General features: G+C 36.6%; 1 protein-coding gene across 9 annotated transcripts in view; it reads left to right on the top strand.

Moving 5' to 3' along the window:
- EBF1 (EBF transcription factor 1) overlaps window positions 1-20,428 on the top strand; it is a 449,651-nt gene that overhangs the window by 406,010 nt on the left and 23,213 nt on the right. For all 9 annotated transcript variants that reach the window (XM_072630865.1, XM_072630864.1, XM_072630862.1 and 6 more), the window contains one exon: window positions 8,750-8,838. In XM_072630865.1, the coding sequence (XP_072486966.1) occupies window positions 8,750-8,838 (89 nt within the window). The remainder of the gene's footprint in view (window positions 1-8,749; window positions 8,839-20,428) is intronic.

The following is a 20,428-nucleotide window of genomic DNA, read 5'->3' as shown; positions in this document are numbered from 1 at the left end:
TAGCAGGATTGTTTTCTAGTTTCTTTTTCCTCTGGTTATTTCTTGAATCCTTTTTGACTGTCTGTGGAATACTCTAACTTAATTAGACAAGTGTTCTGAAACCTGCCCATCCTGGCTTAGCGGAAATGACTTGTGAGCAGTGGGACCCGTTCAGTAGTCATCTCATAAAATGTGTCATTAGCAATCACAAGTAGGACAATGGCCCGGGAGCCTGTGCTTGGTTAGGGCTAGACGTCAGTTAAAAGGAACGCTGCATCTTTAGACAGACTCCGGGAAGATTTTCTTAGCTATTGAACCTGACTCTGTGCTCCCCCCTGCTGTGAGCCATAAGTTGCTTGTAGGCTTGTTCTAGGAGAGTAATAAGTATTGTTGTTTAGCAATTGTGTTGTTGAAATTCAGCTCCACTATGTCTGACAGTATTTATCTAAAATACTTTCCCTGGTGCGTGTTCAAGTTCCAGTAAACCGTGTCTTATAGTGCGACCTTTTCATTTTCCAGTGAAAAGGGATCAGCTCGTCAGATAAAAGCTACAAGCTGGAGTACAGGAAAAATGCGTGCTCAGAAAATCCGAGCATGATTGAAAACAAGATGTGTTAAATCAATGCGGTTTATCGCCTGCCTATTCCCGGCAATTGCTGTTCTAAGCTCATTCTGAGCACACGCTAGATGATAAAAGTATACTGTCACAGCACTCACTGGGGTGTGAGGGCAAGAAAACATGTTTATCAGACAGGCTGGGGTGATTTTTTTTTTCCCTGATAACAGTTATTGTCAAAACTCTTTGGGAAGAAATCTGAAGAACAATTACAGAAAGTAATATTACTCTTGTTAAATCAGAAGATATGCCAGGAGGCTGGAGAATTATAGATTTCTCCTTAAAATGTTAGGGAAGCAAGACAAACTATGTTGGCCTTCACTGCTTAAATGCAGTCATTCATTATATAGTTAAAATCATCCTTCTTCTCCTCCAAAAGAAACAAACCTGGGACTGTCACCCATCCAGGGACAGTCCAAAAGGGGAGGGGAGGAGGGACAAGCTTATGAAAGCCTATAAACCACTGTTTCCTTGAGGGATTTCATGTTAGTTTTACTCTTGGATTAAAGATTGAAGACCTAAATTAAATCTGGAAGGTCAAGCTGTTCAGAGAATATCACAGTTGGTAACGTAGTAACTTTTCTCAGGAAGTTTATTACAATTATAGGCCGGTGTAATTTTTCATAATTATCATGTATTCACCTATTTCTCATTTTAGATAGAAATTTAGCCTCCAGGGCAGCAAAGGGATCTGTTCAGGAATAGAGTGTTCCACTGATTCCACCAAAAAGAAACGGTCCCCAAGACTTTTCCAGAAAATACCATCTGGTGGTTGGATGAGCAGTGCTGGTTTTATGTGTCTCTTGCTGTGCTCAACAGCATCAACCATTGTTGCCCCTAAAGGGAAATCAATATTTGAGAGCTCAGTTCAGACCTATCAGTCACACAATAAGTCCTCTTGGTCCTCAGAAGACTGAACAAGAGGAAACGGGCTTAAATTAAAATGAGACCTCAGTTGGACAAAAGAAATATACACACACACACATGTTACACACATATACATATATGCACACACATGTATATATTGTTACATACATCCACATGTATATGTGCATGTATCTATGTATGTATGCATTTACCACCAGAGTGATAAATACATTGGGATGATATCTTGAAGTGATAGGACAGTCTCCATCCCTAGAGGAAAGGCAACAGAGGACTAGGGATGATTTATTAAACATTCACCTCTCTGAAGGCAGGGGTGGGGCTAGATGTTCTCTAGAGAGCCCTGTCAGCCCTAGTATCTTATGCTTCATGTAGGTTTAATTAAAATGTGGCTGGCTATTTGATTTGCTATGAGGAGTTACAAGATGTTACTGACTAAAATGTATGTAAATAGTAATAATAACAATAAAGAGTTACTCTGAAGTAGTTATTGGACCACTACAGAGAAAGGGGAGGGAAGGAGGGAGGAAAAACAGAGAGAGAGAGAGAGAGAGAGAGAGAATGCTTCAGCTATATTTCTGCTCTCTTTTTGTTGTGTGACCTCAGATAAGTAAGTTCACCCAATGTTGGAGGTAATAACCCTTGATAACTTAAGTCATAAGGATTTTTTTTAAATCAATGAGAAAATGTAAAGCACTTCCGTATTGTTGGGACAGTATCTTATGTGACTTCAGGGTATATTTAAAATAGCACCCTGAACAAGGCATTATTATGCTAAATTAATATTTATTTTAAAAATCTTAAGCATAGGAGACTGCATGGGAGAGAAGTTATCTTGTTCACATTAGGAAAACTGAGTAATATTTTTCTTTGGAAACAAGCAGCCTCCTCTTCACTGAATCCTCTTACACTTTGAATGGTATCCATCCAGCTCTTTCCATCCGTCCCCTTGGCTGGCATTGGAACTTTCTTCCATTTCACCTCTCTTTCTTGGACAGTATTCTGCATTTCATCATCCCATATTCTTCTAGGTTTTTCACATGTTTTATTTCTTAAATTTTTCTTCATGTGCCCTTCTTCCCAGTCTGTACAGTTTTATCTTTGGACTACCTTTTTAAAACAAGATATGCCTAGATTGCTGTCATTTCTGTGGTTGAAGTACTTTATAGAAAGATTTTTATTGATAATAGAAATCTAGGAGAGTCATCCTCAAACCAGGAGATGTAAAGGACACCATAGGCACATTCAGTGCAATTCAATTTGACATCAACATTTTAAAATTTTGGAATTCAGATGTGTGATAGATAGGTACAGACAACTTCCAGCATATAAACATTTTTTTCCCCTAATGCATTTCTCTAATGCTTCTGCAACTTGTAAGTTTAAAGATTTCTTTGAAGCACCAAGATGTTAAATGACTTTTCCAGTGTCACAAGCCAGCAGGTAGTAGAAGAAAAACTTGAACTCAATTTTCTTTCTTCCTCTCCTTGTATCTTCATAGTTTTCTTACAATCAACATTTATTGAATGTCTATTGTTTTAGTAACCTGATGGAAAGAAGGGGCGGGGAACAAATGGATATGAAGTAGTACTGCCTTCAAGGAGCTCACAAAGCTAAGCTAAGAAGGTGAAATGGTGCATGAATGCAAATCAAGTAGAAGAACTAAGAAAAGAGCAAAGAGCACTGCCAAATTTTTACACCCATTTTTGGCATTCCAAATGACTATCCATAAGCTCTACATCCTTCCAATTCCACCACAGTTTCTAGAGGTTTGATCAGCTGACCTTTGAGATGCAAGGGGGCCACCAAGCTTTAAAAAGATGTCATTCTGAAAGTGCCTCCAGACACTATCTGCAACAATTTGATATTGGGTTTATCTGGGGTATGTCCTTGTTCTACTGAGATGATGAGACGCACATGCCAGGTACAGAGTGCCTGGACAAAGTAATAAAATACCCATGCTGCTGGGAGTACAACAAATCCCTCCATTTACCCTGTTTCCTGCGTTGCAGAGAGGTGCCTGGTTGACATTTTAGGTTTATGTACTTTTAAGTCAATTTTAAAGATGGGATCACAGAGATAACTTGCTGTTTTATTGTTTACCTCTGGATGTTAATTTAGTGACTGGGGGAAAAATGAGGCTATTATGGGGAAAAATGACTTTGCATAACACATATGCAATAATGTTCATGACAAGAATGGATCTGCCTTGGAGCAGAATGCTGTGCAGTTGTTCCTTCAGTTCAAATGGAGAGCAGTCACTGGGGAAGCACAGAGACCCAGGTGCTGGTTTCATCATTGACTCGGCGCTATGAGGCTTTATTTATTACTTGGCGTGGAGTCTGGATATTTGTTTGGACATTAAATGGCAATAGAATATAAATATTACCTTCCTTAATATCTGCATTTCTTTTTATTTCTAGTCAAAATGACATCATGTCGCACAAGTATTAAAAAAAGGAAATTAAAACCTCAGAAATATGTTATGGCACTGAGAACACCATCCCTGCTGTTCAAGCCCCCACCCTCTTTCAATTTCCATTGCTTCTGGGAATGAGTATTCAATGAGTGAGGGAGGTAAGGAGTGAGAAGTATTAAAAAGAAAGCATTGAAAGAAAAATTTGGAAAGAGAATAAGCCAAGCAAGAATGCATCTGTCTTGACTTAATGATTTTAATTTGCAAAGAAATCTTCTTGAGAAGAATTTTCTTTACTTGATGCACTTGTGAGATGGATTTTTTTTTTTTTAATAAACCAAGCATAGGGTCACAATTCACATGCGTATTTGGTTAGGGTTTGCTCATTACTTGATGTATCTGAATTGAATTTTGTAATCTTATGAGTAGTGTTCTTGCATAAAAAGTCAACTTTTTATTCTCAGAATATTCTCTGAATGTAGCATTGCTATGTGAGCATTGTGCAAGAAATATATTTGGCAATGTCTTTTCTGAATTACAGACTCCTCTGACCTTCAGTGAGTGTCCTATAAGGAGACAGGCATGGTAAAAATATTTAGTCTAAAGTTGAATGTTTTGGGGGCATCTAGTATAACCAAGTTCAAATAGTTTAAACCTTCCTCCAGGATCAAAATGGTGTTAACTAATTTCCCCTCCTATTGACTTCTGCTTTCCTTAAGTTGAGAAATTATTTAGACACATCCTAAAAGGATAACAAAGTGGAGATATATGACATAACCACCAGACATTCTGTGCATTACAAGATTCCCTGGCTAGTAATGAGGGAAACATTCTTAAGCTTCAGCAGTAAAGACACAATGATAAGGCATTATATCTATTTCATGTTTACTAACTGTTTACACTAATCCATCCCTTTCTTGATGATTCCCCCTCTCCTTTGACGTTGATAATCATGGCTTTCTAGGAGGCTTTCTATGTTAGATCAGGATTGGAAAGCTACATGGTAAGACTAAGTAGTTAACTTATTGTACATATCCATTGCTTTCATGACTACTTAGGCTACTGGAACAGTCTAGGAAAATATCTCTAATTGCTTGCTAAGGTCAAATTTACAAGGAGGATCTTATTGCCTGGCACTCACCTTTCTTCTTCACTGTGAAAATCTATGGACAAATTTTGGCACTTTGGTCCTTTGTCTCTTTCTTGTCTGAGTTCCCATAACTGTCTATAATTCAGTGAAATCACACAGGGAAGCACACTTTCTTCTTATTGTACTGATTGCTTACAATATTCCTGAATATTGGACCTATTTAGATTCTTTAGAGTAGGGGGTGATAACCTTTTTTGTGCCCTGTACCATTTTGACAGTCTGGTGAAATCTATGTACCTCTTCTAAGAATAGTGTTTCTTTATAAGATAAAAATACTAAATTTTTTAAAAAAAGAGAAGAATTATATTGAAATACAGCTATTGAAGTATTAAAAAACCCCACCAAGTTCATGGACCCCCACATTAAGAACTCCTGCCTTCGGTCCCTATGTACCTGGATGCAGATCTTTGTCAAACACAAAATTTTGTGATGTTTCCTAGAATTCATTCACTTTTTGTTGAATTTCAGAGACTTTATGAATAGTTAATTTTTTTATAATTTGCTAATTATATTCTAAATAAAAGCTATGCTATTATTATTTTTGAATAACCTGTTGCTTTATGTGGAGAAGGGAATAGCTTAATTTTGCTATGGCTTCAGAAAGCAGTGCTAGGACCAATGGGTAGAATTTATAAGGTGACAGATCTTTGGGGCAATATAAGAATGACTTTTTTAGCAATGAGAGCTATTCAAAATTAGAATGGGCCTAGGGAGGTAATAATTCTGTCAATCAGATGTCTTCAAGAAGAAGTTGGATGACCCTTTAGTGGGGATGTGTTAGGTAATAATTGGACTTGCTGAACTCTAAGAAGCTATGACTATAGTTTAGAATAGAGTGGGGGCCTTTTCTTTTATGGTCTGGTTTCCTGTGTTTGTTATATATGGGTCGATTTTTTTTTTTTTACAGTGAGCACCATTCTAAATAACAAAAGATTTCTAAGTCTCCCTCAACGGAAAGTTCACTTATTTTAGGCAAAAGTCAATACAATCAGAGAATCTAATCAATTACTTTGAATTTGTTGCACTGGCATTTGGCCTCTTACTCTAGTTTGCAGCCCTGGAATACTGAGAGTTTTTTGTAATTTTATGTGCACAAATTGGGGGAGATTGGGTATAGGTGGCAGGCACTTTGTGGGTTAACATGGCAGAAAATATGAGCATAGAGCAAACGTGAAGATATGGGAAATAAATTAAAAGGCTTTGTCTTACAGTCTGAAATATTCCCTTTATATCATGTAGTATGCTTCTCTATAGTGTTTATTTTTCTTTGAATAATGATGTTAAAATGCATCTAATTCAATTACTCTTTGCAGCAGCTGAATGAGTTTTCCCTGGTAAAACGTTCTTTAGGCTTCCCCAAGCTATGAGTTCCATATGATATTTGAACAGGTTCTTTTAATTGCTGATATTAAGTGTCTATCATTCTGCTCTAAGTTGGCAGTCTGGCCAAAGAAACAAATTCCTCTCTAAGATATATCAGACAATCATCCAATTAACAACCAAAGGTTTGTTGACACAGTAGGAACTCATTATGGGAAATTTTTTTTTAAAAAAAGAAGAAAACCTCAACCATCCAGACTTTATTGGTGTTTTTTTAAAACAAGAATTTGAATTTTTAGAATCTTTAGATTTTGTGGTTATTAAAACAATCAATTTAATTACTAAAACTATTATACATACAGTTCAAATGTTTTGCTAAAAATATAAGATGTATTTTGTTGGCAATTAGCTTATAGTGGTGGAAACAGGAAAATAACTTACACCTGGGTACTCATTTCCATCAAGCTTGTGTGTTCCTTGATTAAATGCCGACGATTTTACGAGTAACAGCTTTGCTGCATAAAGAGCTCCATGGCTTTTTCTCTGCAAGTCTAATTTGGAAAAAAAAATCCTCCTCAAGGGTTTAGAAAGTAATTCATAAAATGGGAGGAATAATAAATATTGTGCCTTAACTCATACACTCGTATAGATAGACAGATTTGGTACACCTGGGTGTAATTTTAGTTAATTTCCACAAGAGACAGGTTGAAAGTTTACTGTTTGGAAGGTGGGGAAATGGCTAAATCTCATATTTGCAGAAATGATTACATTATCTTAAATGAAAATGCTACTCTATTAACAATTTCAATAAGCATCACTTTTGAAAAAAAGTCTTTTTTAATAAAAAGTTATCTGAAGTTCACTCCAACTTAAAATATATAAGTGAAGAAAAAGTACTTACTCTGATTTATGTGTCTTTTGGAGGTGTAATTATTGGCTTTTTACTCACCTATGTAAAACAATGTACTTTTGTAAATGGATTTCTGACCACTTTACGCTGCCTTTTTTTCTTTCCTTTTTTTTTTTTTTTACATAAAAAGTAAGCACTGTCAATCAAGGAATTTTAAGGTTTATTTCCTCTTTAGAAATGATTGATAGCCTTTTAGATTTACAAGTTGACAAGTTAAAGGGTTCTATTGGTATAATTATGTACTAAATTCACAGTCTTTCAATTTAAATGTCCTTTTAAAACCACAAGATTATCATACCTGTATTTTGAAAAGTGGGCCAGTCAGTTTGGGTTGGTATACAAATTGCTTCCATTAGCCTTGGGACCTATTTGAATTTAATACAGTTTTTAAAGTTGGTAGTACTTTCAATAGTACTTTTAAAATTTAGGTTAATGGAAATGCATTTTAAGTACAGCATATAGTAACTTGTTTTTAATGTATAGATGGATGTCAAGAACACAAATAGTGCCACTATATTCAGCATGCAAAAACAACAAGCTGATTGCTTTGATTATAATTTTAAAAGTTTTGTGAGAGGAAAAAAAGGAACCATTTTTACTTCATGGAGTATGAGGAGGCGATAGAGCTCACATTTTCTCCCAGCCCAAGGGGCATCCTATTCTTTGTCCACATGAATAATGGGAGGACCCAAGTTGGCCAGGTCGGCTTGATGTTCTAACTAGTTATGCGGTGGGGGCACTAACATGAGGTGCTCTTTGGAGATGTATTAAGACTGAATGTCTAGCAGTCGATAAGGTTAGAACAAAGCCCATTGTTCCATTTAGCAAGCTAACATCAAGTCTGACTACTCTGAATTTCTTGAGAATCAGCCTCCACTCAAAAAGACTATTAAACATTTTATATAATAAATAGAGGATTTAGAGGATATGAACTATGGCTTTTAGCAGAGGTTGGATTTTTTTCCCCCTAAATGACAAAACCATAGCAAGCTTGTGGTTCAATAAAAAATCTGTCCTTACAGTGCAGAGGGGGTTTTATATCCAATACTTTAACAATACCTAGCAACATGAATGATCCTTTTGCATTTGGCATATAGCTTCTAATCGAAAAGGACTTTTCCTAGCATGTGAAAATGTTGGGGGGAAGAGGTGCTAAGTATTTTATCAAATAATTCGTGCCTGGGATTTTGCAGATAAACAATTGTCTAATTCCAGCATTATTTACAAAGTCCCTGCACTTGCAGAAACACCATCATATAGCTGGAGCAGGTGGGGTTTAGTATCTGATTAAGCCAAATCCTCACATCTCACCTCAAACTGTCTTTGAACTCAGCCTTGATGCTAGGGGCTCATCTAAGATCAAAAGAGCCAGCCAGGATTTTTAGCAGCCATTGTTGTCCCCTCATTGTCGGGTCAGAAAACCAAGTGCTTTGTTTTCCTGCACATCCTCTAATTGTGATTTCTCTCTTGCAGCTCTCAATGAACCCACCATTGATTATGGTTTCCAGAGGTTACAGAAGGTCATTCCCCGGCACCCTGGTGACCCTGAGCGCTTGCCAAAGGTCAGGACACTTTCTAGAGTTTCACTTATGATATGTCAAAATGGGGATGGTTCAAGGTGAAATTCACCATTGATGTCAATTTGTTCATAATAGCCAAGTAAAAAGTATTTAGCATGTTTTATTCTGTGCCAAGCAATATGTGGTATACAAAAAAAAAATACAATGTTTTGGCCTCTTACCAGAAGCTCATAATCTAGTCGCTGTATACATTAGAAAAACCTTTGCATGAGAAAGAGCAAGAGACCAGAAATGACTATAAAATGTCAGGCTTGACATCTTTTCACTGCTTTCTCACACTATTATGTCCTCCAATCCACAAATAGTTATTGAGCATTGACTATAAACAGCATCTAACACACTGCCTTATGCAAAGGGGTCAGGGTGCTTTTCCTTAAGAACTTTAAAATCCAGTTGTACGGACAAGACAAACATAAAAAAACACAATAGAAAATATGACACAAGGCAGTACTTTGTCAAATGAACTGTATAGATACTAATAGCTTTTGGTCCTCATAATATAGCAAGTAAGTTATCAGTGATAGGACCTAATGGAAAGGGATAAAAGGACCAGTTTATATTCTCTCTCTGTACCTCAGTTTACTGATTTGAGAGAATTAGACTAAATGTCTCTCAAGGATCATTCTGGTTCCAAGTTTTTGGACATATACCAAACCTATGATTTCAAAGTAAAATTTCCATTACTAACACTTGCAGAAATTCTATAGGAACTGTATTTTGTTTCAGGCAAATTAAAAAGTTTTCTTTCCATTTGTTGGAAAGCTATATTAGTCCATTGAAAAAAATGAAATTGGAAGCATTCAAGCTATAGCTAAGTCCCTCAGTTTAGAAATCTTTCAAATGTATTTATTCCATTCTGATGTTCTAATATCATACTGTTCTTAGGACTCATTGTCATCCTTGAGTGCTGGACATCCTTGGTGAAAAGAATTATAAAGGTCAGATACCTCTTCTGGCCCTAAAGATGTTGTGCTTCTAGAAGGCAGACTGTTTTTGACTGGTGGTAGAGATCTGAACTCCTTAGCCTTTATCTAGGATGGGTTTTTTACTTGTTTTCTCAAAGACTCAGTTCTCTTCACTTTGGTGGAACTCCTTGAAAGTATTTTGCTTGAGAAAGTCCTAATTTTGATCTGTCAGTTTAGTCACAGCTTTTTTTTTAATGATTCTTTCTCCTGCCCTTACCTCTTTCTGAAATTCTCAGTGAACAATTAAATAGTCTAATTCATAGTAATGAATGACAGTCTTTTTCCATTACTCACATATGCAGTGGGGACATTTATCTTTAGTTCTGTCTTGCCATAATGTGTTCCTGTGGATATCTTATGGGGAAAATTAAGATAATTTAGCTTAAATTATTGTGATCCAAATGTTTTCATATTTGCCCCAATGTTATACAGTTAATCAAATGAAAACAATATCTCGCGATCACAAATCCAGAGCTGTAAGGGTTCTCATAGGCCATCTAATCCAAACTCCCATTTATTTACATTTCAGGAGAGGCTCTTGCTTGATAGTTATGAATTTTTTTTTCTAGGTAGGACCTAATGTCCACTCTAGGACTTTTATTAGCCCATCAGATTTAATTAAAATGGTGTGACTGCACTCAGAGATGATTAAGCTTCTGTAGACTGGGATTGGATGGTGATTCTAGTTTATGTAAATTATAACTGTCATGGAATTACATGAATATACTCTAAAACCTCAAAATCAAGGATTGGATCTTTTACTTACTTTAAATTGCCTCCTCCTCTTCCAAGCTAAATGGAAAATAATTGAGTTTGCTGGTGAAGGTATGTGAAATCAATGAGAAGCACCTAGGCCAGGGGAAATGACTTTCCTTATTCCTAAGTGAAAATAAGTACAGAAAAAAAGATTATAGGATTTGGATGGCATGTGTTTCTTTTAATAATTAAAAATGTCATTATGATGTGGCTCTCAGTTTTCTGTAATAGAATGCAGATTTTGTGTTTTTTGCATTAAAGGTTCTAGAAGTTTAGCTCTGGGCTCAAAGTTTTGAGCGTAAAAATTGAGGGCACACTGCAGTTCATGTAAAATCTTTTAAATAATCAGGCTTTTAAGAAGAGACTATCCTCCCCCTGCCAAAAAAAAAAAAAAGAAAAGAGAGAAGGATTGTTGACTGCTTAATATTTGAGAAAATACATAAGAAGGGATTGGAGCAACATTAAGAATCTGGGGAGATTCTAGTTTATACCTTTATCCTACCTTTTTTTTTTGCTATAATGTTAAGAATGAACCCAACCTCAGCCTTCCAAAACAGCTACATTCATGGTAATTGTCAGTATATGGAAAGCAAGTGTGTTTTAGTGGTTAGAAATAGATTTGAAAAACTTGTAGTAAACTTATTTAGAGATCAATAATGGTAGAGTCACTCCTATTTTATTAAGGGGAAAGCTAAAATTAAAGATCAGAAAATCAGTTCTCCATCATCAATGGAGGCTTCATAGAATACTGAGTAGAGCATTCGATTTGGAAACAGGAAGAGTCCCATGAGGTTCCCAGTCTACCTCAGACATGTTTCTCTATGGATCAGTTTCTTCATCTGAAAATAAGGAGGTCATATTCAGTGACCTTTCAGGTCCTCACCATTATAACATCTTTATGTAGTATTTCATACTTTTTCAAATGATTTCTCAAATGATTTCAAAAAAGGGTAGGTATCATTATTCCCATTTTATAGGTGAGAAAACTATAATTCCTTTCTCATGTAAAAGGTTTGGCTCCTTAGAAGTCATTCTAATAAACATCTGTTGTACATATACAAAGATAAGATAATTATGCTAGCCCTAAGTAGTATACACACATACACACACACACACACACACACACACACACACACACGGTTAGGACTGAGCTTAGAAATCACACCAATCATTATATCTTTTCACAAGCAGGCTTCCTCCAGTCACCAAATTCCTACCTAGCATGAGGGAGAGGGGTATGTGATCATCTTCAAGGGGAAAGTTGGATACGCTTCACACACTGTGGTGATGGTAGAAGTCTGGAGGCAGGGTTCTCAGAAACTGTGCAGTGTCAACAGATGAAGGACATGTGGCAATCCCTTGCAATTTGGCAAGGAGCCGTCATTTTTTTTTCTTGAAGATGGCCAGTATCCCTATGCCCTTTCAGTGAGGTATCTTCATGAGTCTCTCAAGCATTTGTACAGAGGTCCTGAGATTAAGGATCCCTAACTGAAATGGAATCTGTAAGTGGTGACTTGGGGAGGGGAGTGAGTTGTTTTTTTTTTACCTCCTTTCTCTTCTTGGCTGATTAACAGGCAGTTCCTTCAGCTCTCCTCTGCAAGGATGAGGACCGTAGAGTATCATCAGCTCCTCTCCTCTCTGACCCATTCCCTCTAGGCCTCACCCTACTTAACATAGTCTCATTATCTCCCTCCTATTTCACCACAGGGAGGGGTTGAGATGGGGGTAGAGGAGGTTATATGGGGAAGAATTCAACATGGTAAACATATTTCTTTTGAAAAGCAGTCACTCTTTTAAAGAAAATAAAGCAGTTTGAGGAAAAGTAACAAAGGCTGTATTTGTGTATTTTGCTTTATGGGGCTGAAAATATCTAGTAAATTGATCCTGTGGGAGTAATAAATACACATTACTTTATCTTGTACCTCATGTCCTATACCCCAGAGCCTTGATAGAACAACACCACTTAATAGACTTAAAAAAAGAGTAATTACAGTCATTGGCTGTGTGATTTTTCAGCCCTTCCAGCCCTGCCTGACCTTCTAATTTAGCTCACCGTATCTAACTAACGCATTTATATTCATCTTTTCTGAAGCATGTGTAGTACAAAATTGACTTTACAGCCTTTAGCAAGCTATCCTACCAGGTTTAAGGTTTGGTTAGTAGTAAGTAGAATAGTAGCTACCTATCTCTATATATGTATATATAGATAAAGCACATAGGTAGCTCAGCGCATTTTTTATCCTTTAGGGAACATAATAAAAAAGTATTTATTGCATTTTTTTTTACTTTAAAGCTTTTATACATTTTAACGTTATTTACAGCTAAACACAAAGGCAAAAGATGCGAGTGTTTTTTTAAAAAAATGATTACTGTTAATGTTTCTGCTTGTCAGAAGTGCTTAAATTTTCCTGCACTTTGTCTAAAAACTTAGTACCGTTTCCTTTTAAGAATAACACATTTAAAAAGATCTTGCAAGTCTGATTTGCAAACACCGCTGACAGTTTATGATGAGCGACAGTGCAAAATTTGCAACATGTTTGTCATTTCTTTGCTCGATGTATTAAGGGAGTGGGTTAAGAAAAAAGAAGAACCTAGGGAAAAAAAATTAAAACAAAATAAAGAAAAAAAAACCCCACCCCCAAACAAACCCGAAACCTTGAGCTAAAGAGCACACCAGAATATCTCATTCAGTCTTTCTCATGACTTCTACTCAGTTCACTCAGCCAGTAGAACACAATTGTTCTCTATGCATTTTTTGTCTCACCATATGGTCTCCTCATTACCATACACTAAGGGTCCATATGGGAAACTTGTGAAGTGAACTGTATTCATTTTAACTGCCAGATGAGCAGCCTTTTGCTTTGCAAGCTTAGCTTAAGTCATCTGCTGTCTTTATGTTGTTATGGCAACACAGTACCAATAAAAAATTCTAATCTACTGTAAGTGATCACAGTATTTTAAGTGGTTGCCTGTAACTGCCCTCTAAGTGATGGGGCTTGGTCTTTGGAAATGACAAAGGGTTACTGTCAGTTCCAGCAGGTGGCAGTAAAGGAACCATGGTGTTGACCCATGGAGAAGAGGGAGGTGTGGGAGCAGAGTTTGGGGTTTAGTATTTTTCCCCTATGTCTGTTTAAGGGGACAGCTGGGTAGTGGTTAGACAGCTCTCCCATTCCACCACCCTGTACAGTTGTAGACTGATATTCCAGCTTTGATAAAAAAGTTAACATTGTTGGCATGGTAATGAAATGGAAGTACAGCGAAATGAGGCCAACCTTGCCTTCTCTGGCATTCCACAGCCCCCATAGCCACTAGGCTATTTTGCCCACATTTCAAAATTAGTTATTTCAAACATTGTGCTAATTAAGAGTACCTTAAAGTAATGGAAGTAGGCAGCAACATCCTTAAATATAAATCATTTTCACCTCCACAGGCCCCATGATATGTTGCATCTCTGTCTCTCTATCTGTATTGAAAGTGAATGTTTATAGTCTCAGTTCATCAGTTCACATTAGCCTCATGCTGAATATTTAAACACAGAACAATTTGAACACACCATGAAGGAAGACAGTGACTGCACTTTCATTTGGAACAGCAAGGGCTCATCTAATAATAATTTAGTAAATCAGCCATTTAGTGGCTCAGTTGTACCCTGCATTGTGCCAAATATTATTCAGTTCGACTGTACACTTACAAAATTGAAATTCAGACGGGAGTCACACACAACTCCTTTGCTCAGTGAAGGAGAGGAAACTGAAAGCCACCTTCCCTCAAGAGCATTGGGGCTTGGTGACTTATCACAAATGCAGTGTCGGGGCAAAATAAAATAGCTAGCGATATATAGTGCAGCCTAATTATTCTTTTATTTTTTTGTCTTCTATGCAAGAACTATCAGGAGTTCAGATTGGCAGTGACATTAGTGCAAACAAAAGTAAGAAAATGTTGTATAACTACAGTGCCATCAGCAGAAGAACATGCCATTCGCAACTTATGGTGCTTACGGGTTCCAGGAAAGAATCAAACGCCCCTTAGATTAAAGAAGATGTAGGACCCAATTTTTTTAATTAGATAAGTATATTCAAACTTTGAACATAAGATAAATGTGAGACCTTGTCCAAAGAGATGAAAGCAAAGAGGAGAGCATATTTTACGAAAAATTCCAGTGTGAATTAAATTAGCTTCCAAAAAAGAATTTGTCAATCTGTGCTTCCTCCTGTGAGAAGATAAAAGTTATATAACTCAATGAATTTTCCTCACACTGCCATAAAATAACCAAATTCAGTACCCTGTGGAAGTGATATATTTGTGTCAAGTGTCGCTACTTCTTCTGTTTCCTTTAGATGTGCTCTCTTTTATTTTGTCCAAAAAACAGAACCACTTTTAAGCTACCATGCGTCTTTGTTGAATTCTAAGAATGTAAATCTTAGATAAAACTCTAAGATCATATAATTTTGCAAAAGAAACTTTACTTTTCCTCTTCCCCTCCTGTTATTATTGAATTCTAATGGTGGTATAATTTGGAAAATGGAGGAGAGTTGGGAGATAATTCTCTGCTTTGATTTGGTTGTGGACAATCAGGAGATAGAGTCAGCAGTCCAATTATCACAGCAGTAGAGTTTTTCTACACAAATACTTCTTGTTTTACCACAGAAGCCCCTTACGTGAAAAAGGGGTGTGCATGTGTGTGTGTGTGTGTGTAGCACTCTACATATGGGAACATTTAATTTAATTAATGATGATTTAGAAGCAATAATAAGAAACATACACAGAAGAAAATTCAGACTTTATAGATGTAAGAACAATAAAATGCACCATTGATAGATAATCATAGATAATGAAATGCTCATTTGATAGAGCAGTGCATCATTTTTAGTTCAAGAAAGCAAAACTCAAAGAGTTTAGGGTAGATGGTCTTCACTCTTAGTTCACTATCCTAGGCTTGAGCAACGTAATGATTCAGTACTGACAGCCTTCGTTCAAATCCCAGAAGACAGATGTGTGAAATTTACAAATTAAAAAAAAATGGCCAAATATTTGAAAATCCAGAGATGTTGTGTAACATAGTAGGAAAAGCACTGAGTCAGAAATCCTAGGATCTAGTCTTAGTTTCTGTCACTAACCCACTGGGACCATGGATCTTTGGACTGCAGGTGCTTCCTCTGTGAAATAAAGGGTTTGGATTCAGTGTTCTCTATAGTCTTTCTATGATCTCAGTACACTATTATTGTACCACATCTTGAGTATAATTACAGCCTTGTACCTTCTATTTTTCTTTCATTGGAGGCCAATAACTGACTCGGAGAGATGAGATACAAAAACATTCAGAAGGGTAGATGTAACTAGTACCCTTGAGCTTTGGCTTTCAACGGGGATGATGAAGTTGAATGCAACAGTTCTCCAGATTCTGACCCCAGCAGGCTGAGTACACCTTTGTGTATATGTGTTGGTGTGGCATGGGGGAGGAATCTACCTCAGACTTTCATTTACCAATGATAATGATGCCATTTAGGAAACAATAGTAGAAGCACTACCCCCCTCAAAAAAAAAGCCATTGTCATAATTCTTTTCAGGCATATCTAGTTTTACAACCTCTACTTAACTGCTGACATTTGAAAAGCCAACTCTTTTGATAAAATGAATCAAGCCATAATGTTTCTTTTATGAGATCCCCTTGCAGGAAGGGAAGGCTTGGCACCTCTTGGAGATCAAGACTGGTGATCCATCATAGTAAAGTCAGCTGTCCTAGCCAGCTTCTCAGAGGTCACTCGATCGAACCAGCAGCTCTTACAACTATATTATTGCTTACGGAACAGTAATTGAGGCACCACAGATAAAAATTACCTGGTCTAATAGGCAGTGAACAATTTTCACTCAATAAAATTATAAGCCAAATCATTCATTTCATAACACTCGGACTAATTTATTTGTTGACCTTTTAATATCCATAGCTCTTCAGTGGTATTAACTGCAACTCAGACAAAATCTCTTGTTCATTTTGCTTTCATTGATTTTTTTTTCCCCTTCCATTGAGGCAATAAGCGTCTGTTTGAGAACAGCCTTTTCTTTCCTTGGCAAAAGTCAATCATGTAAGTTAGTAGTCTTGTGTTGATATAGCTGCATTAGCTTACAACCTGCTCTAAGTATGACACAAAGCAATCTCACACTGTCTTTGTAAGCAAGACTAAGCTTTTCAGATTGACTCTGTGAAGATTTCAGTCTACATTCATATTCCTGGGTGATGATACACTAATAGATGCAAGAAGAAAAAGAGCTGTTCATTTAAACTGAACATAAAAGCAAAATGGAAAGCAGAGAAATTTAAGAAACTCACTCTATTTCTCACCAGCAGAGAATGCTTTTGAGGTTGTGTCAATAGAAAATGTGACCATTCAGCTTTTGGCTTGTATTAATTTCTGCAAATTTTTTCAGCCAGTGGTGCTTAGTGCGCTACTTCTCTTTTTTCAATACATGAATAATCACCAATGCACTGTATGTTAGTCACAATTGCCATAGAAGCTCCTAGTATAATAAAATACTATAAAATCTTTAGAATGCAGAGTTATAAAATATAATTGTTAACAAGCTTGTCATTTTATGCCTCCCTAGAAATAACTGCTTGTTACCTGCACCTAACCTATGCTTCTCCTTTCCATTTCAGTTTAGTTCAAAGTGGCCCTTAGTTATAATGACAATGTCCCTTTCAAGAGAAACCCATTTAATTACAACCATCATAGAACGTAAGTGACTCTGCTCAGTTGTAAGGCTTATGAGTAGTGTTTGTATGAGTAGTATGAGTACTGAAGCATTCTCATGCTCTGGAAAGCTTTGTTTTGGGCATTTCAGATTATTAGAATAATGCACATTTGGAGAATTCCTCTCTAGGTGAGAAGTAAATTCATATTGAAATGTGGCTTTGATAATTTCTCCTACATTTATTATTGTACTGATTTTAATATGAAAATAGTTCTATTCTAAAGTATGGCTAGAGTATTTGATTTTCATTTGTAAGAACAGGTTTTTCCTAGTAGCTTTGCCCTTACTAGTTATGTGACTTTGGGAAAATTATTTTTACCTTTCCTTGTTTTAATGTCCTTGTCTGGAAAATGAGGGGTGAAGTGGTAGTGGTAAGGGTTTTGGATGAAATGATCTATCCATCAGAGAGCTCCCAGCTCTAGACAGTGTGATACCACCTAGATAAAGATGGTAAGGAAGAATGAACCTCATTTAGTTCAACACATATTTTAAAAACACTTATATATGCCTAAGGCAAGTAGATTGTGATGTAGATGGAGAGAACTGGGTAGACAAATAGGAAGCTGTTAGTTCAAATTCTGTATTAGTCCTGTGCATTCCTAGACAAGTCACTTAATGGGTTTAGAATCAGTGGCCTCTGTGGTACTTTCCTGCTCTAAATTTATGATGTTATAATCATGAGAGATTCGAAAGAGAGAAATATGTTACTCAGGGAAGAGTGGCCTTACCACCAGGGAAAGATCCCTCAATTTAGAGTTAGGAGTCCTGGGTTCAAATTGTGACACTGATACTACATGGATGTCCCTGAGCAACTCACTTAATCCTTCTTGGTCTCAGTTTCCTTGTCTGTAAGAAGAGAGGGTTGGACTAGATGGCTTAGGAAGTCTTTTCCAGCTCTAAATCAATATGATTAATCTGCTACATTTAAAAAAAAATCTTAGTTTAATACTTGGCTATACAATATTTGAAGGTTTAATTCTAAGTAAGTTTGTCTCAATTCTTGGTTTTCATGTCAGAACTGAAATAGACACCTCACAAAGATACAAAGATCCAAATGATAGAACTGTATTATAGTCTGTGCTTATTAAATCATGGTACTCATTTTTTAAAGCCTCATCCACCAGTTATTCAGAGGATCATTGTTCTGAGCAATCCAGAGAGGAGAGTAAAATATCTATCCAGAGGAAGTTAGTAATAGTGTCAAATGCTGCAGAGAAGGCAAGAAAGATGAGGCCTGAGGACATAACTTGAAGAGATCATTTGTAACTTTGGAGAGAAGAGTTTTAGCTGAGCGTGGAATAGAAGTTAAGGATGAGATTAAGACTTAGGAGACTGGAAGGAAACTGGGGCCCTAGACAGAAATAGGGAAGTTCAGAAGGGGTATGAGTTTAGATGGAAAGAAAATGTAATGAGATCTGTAATGCCCATCACAAGCTCTCTATGCAACCTCAACCAATGCAGCTCTCTCTGTCCCACCAAGAAATAAAAAAGGGAAAGGGCAGCCACCATCCTGGAGTGCAGAGCCTGCTTCCCCCCTCTCAGGGACTGTGCTGCTGCTACAAGGTGATCATGTGTGTGCATGTAGTGGTGTGGGGTTAAAATATGACTTGTGCACCTAAACCTATCATGTACCTATTGCTGGGTTAAAGTTGATATAACTTCCTTGAAGAATCAAGCTGAAACACAAAGAGGGGAAAATTGGGAATCTACACAGCCTTGGGAGGCCCTCTTTGTTAAAAATTGGATAAAGGGGTGATATAACATGACTTCAAGGGATAACCAATCATACTATGGGAAGATCAATGAAAATCACATCATCCCTTGCCCAGGATGGCCAATCACAGACAGGACTATTTTGAGCAAGGTGTGATGTGTACTCATCTTCTCATACTATGCTTGGTTATCACTTGGGGTCATGCCTTAGTCTCCACTTTGGAAACCACTGATCTAGCTAACACTGCTTAGGTAGACTATCAGGAAAGAATCACTTAGTTTGATTTCTGTTTGAGAGCAGACCTCATTCTATCCATGTTTTGGCTGCTCTCGTTTTTAATTCAGGTGTCCTTTCCCAATGACTCCCCAAACTGAGACTTCCCAAACTGAAAAAGAAATCCATAACTGTTCCTTCACCTTATGGTAGGATTCTCACTGTTCAACTATCTGACTATGTAAATCATATATTAGATGTAAATTAACATATGCTATTTATAGGTTGATTTATCTATTCTAAGGGAAGAGAAAAGGTTAAATAATTTTATAGTGAATTTTTGAACTATCCAGACTGCAAATCCAGGTAATCTTCAGTATTCAAAATATAGGACTGATATTTCGAATAGTTTTGTCTTTGAACTGTTATTCAGTTCTTTTCACCCTAGACATATAAACATGGACAAAAAATACATACTAATTCTCTGCAGAATTGGTATCAGAAACAAAATAGACCCATAGACCTCCTGATGTCCGTATATGCTTACTTCATCTTAGAAGGTAAATTGTCCATTGAGACTATAGTAGATTACAGTGGAATACTAGGAAGGATAAAATAGCTAATCTACAGCTTAGAACCAGGCATTCATTTTCTACAAGGGATATTGCTCTTTTTTAATGCAAAAAAGTATTCCAAGGGACCTAGGGTATAGTTAATAGATCATTTGACATTAACATAGAATTGCCTCTTCATGACACTGTTACTGTGAGGATCAAACGAAATAACATACGTAAAGTTCATTGCAACTCTTGAAACACTATATGATTGACAGCTATTTTTAAGGTATTATTATTATGAAAGGAGCTTATGGACTGAAAAACATACCTGTACCAGAAAAGACTCATTATTTTAATAACAAAATCAAAATTTAAACATAAGAAAGGAACATTTATCCAAGGGTGGCATATGGTACAATCATAGTGATCAAAATTAAACATGTGGAGTTTATATTTCAGACTGAACCAAAATTTGGGGCCAAATGGAATAGAGCCAAAGTAAAGGTTTTTTGAATTAAAAAAAAAATTAAATAGTTCTCTGTGTGCAAACCACTTTGCTAAGTGATGATGATACAAACAGAAAAACTGAGAGTCACTTCTGTCAAAGAGTTTATACT

The sequence above is a fragment of the Notamacropus eugenii genome, chromosome 1 (genome assembly GCF_028372415.1).
Source record: "Notamacropus eugenii isolate mMacEug1 chromosome 1, mMacEug1.pri_v2, whole genome shotgun sequence".
Taxonomy (NCBI): Eukaryota; Metazoa; Chordata; class Mammalia; order Diprotodontia; family Macropodidae; genus Notamacropus; species Notamacropus eugenii.
Note: the sequence above shows the minus strand (reverse complement) of the source record. Positions and strands in the feature narration are given on the sequence as shown.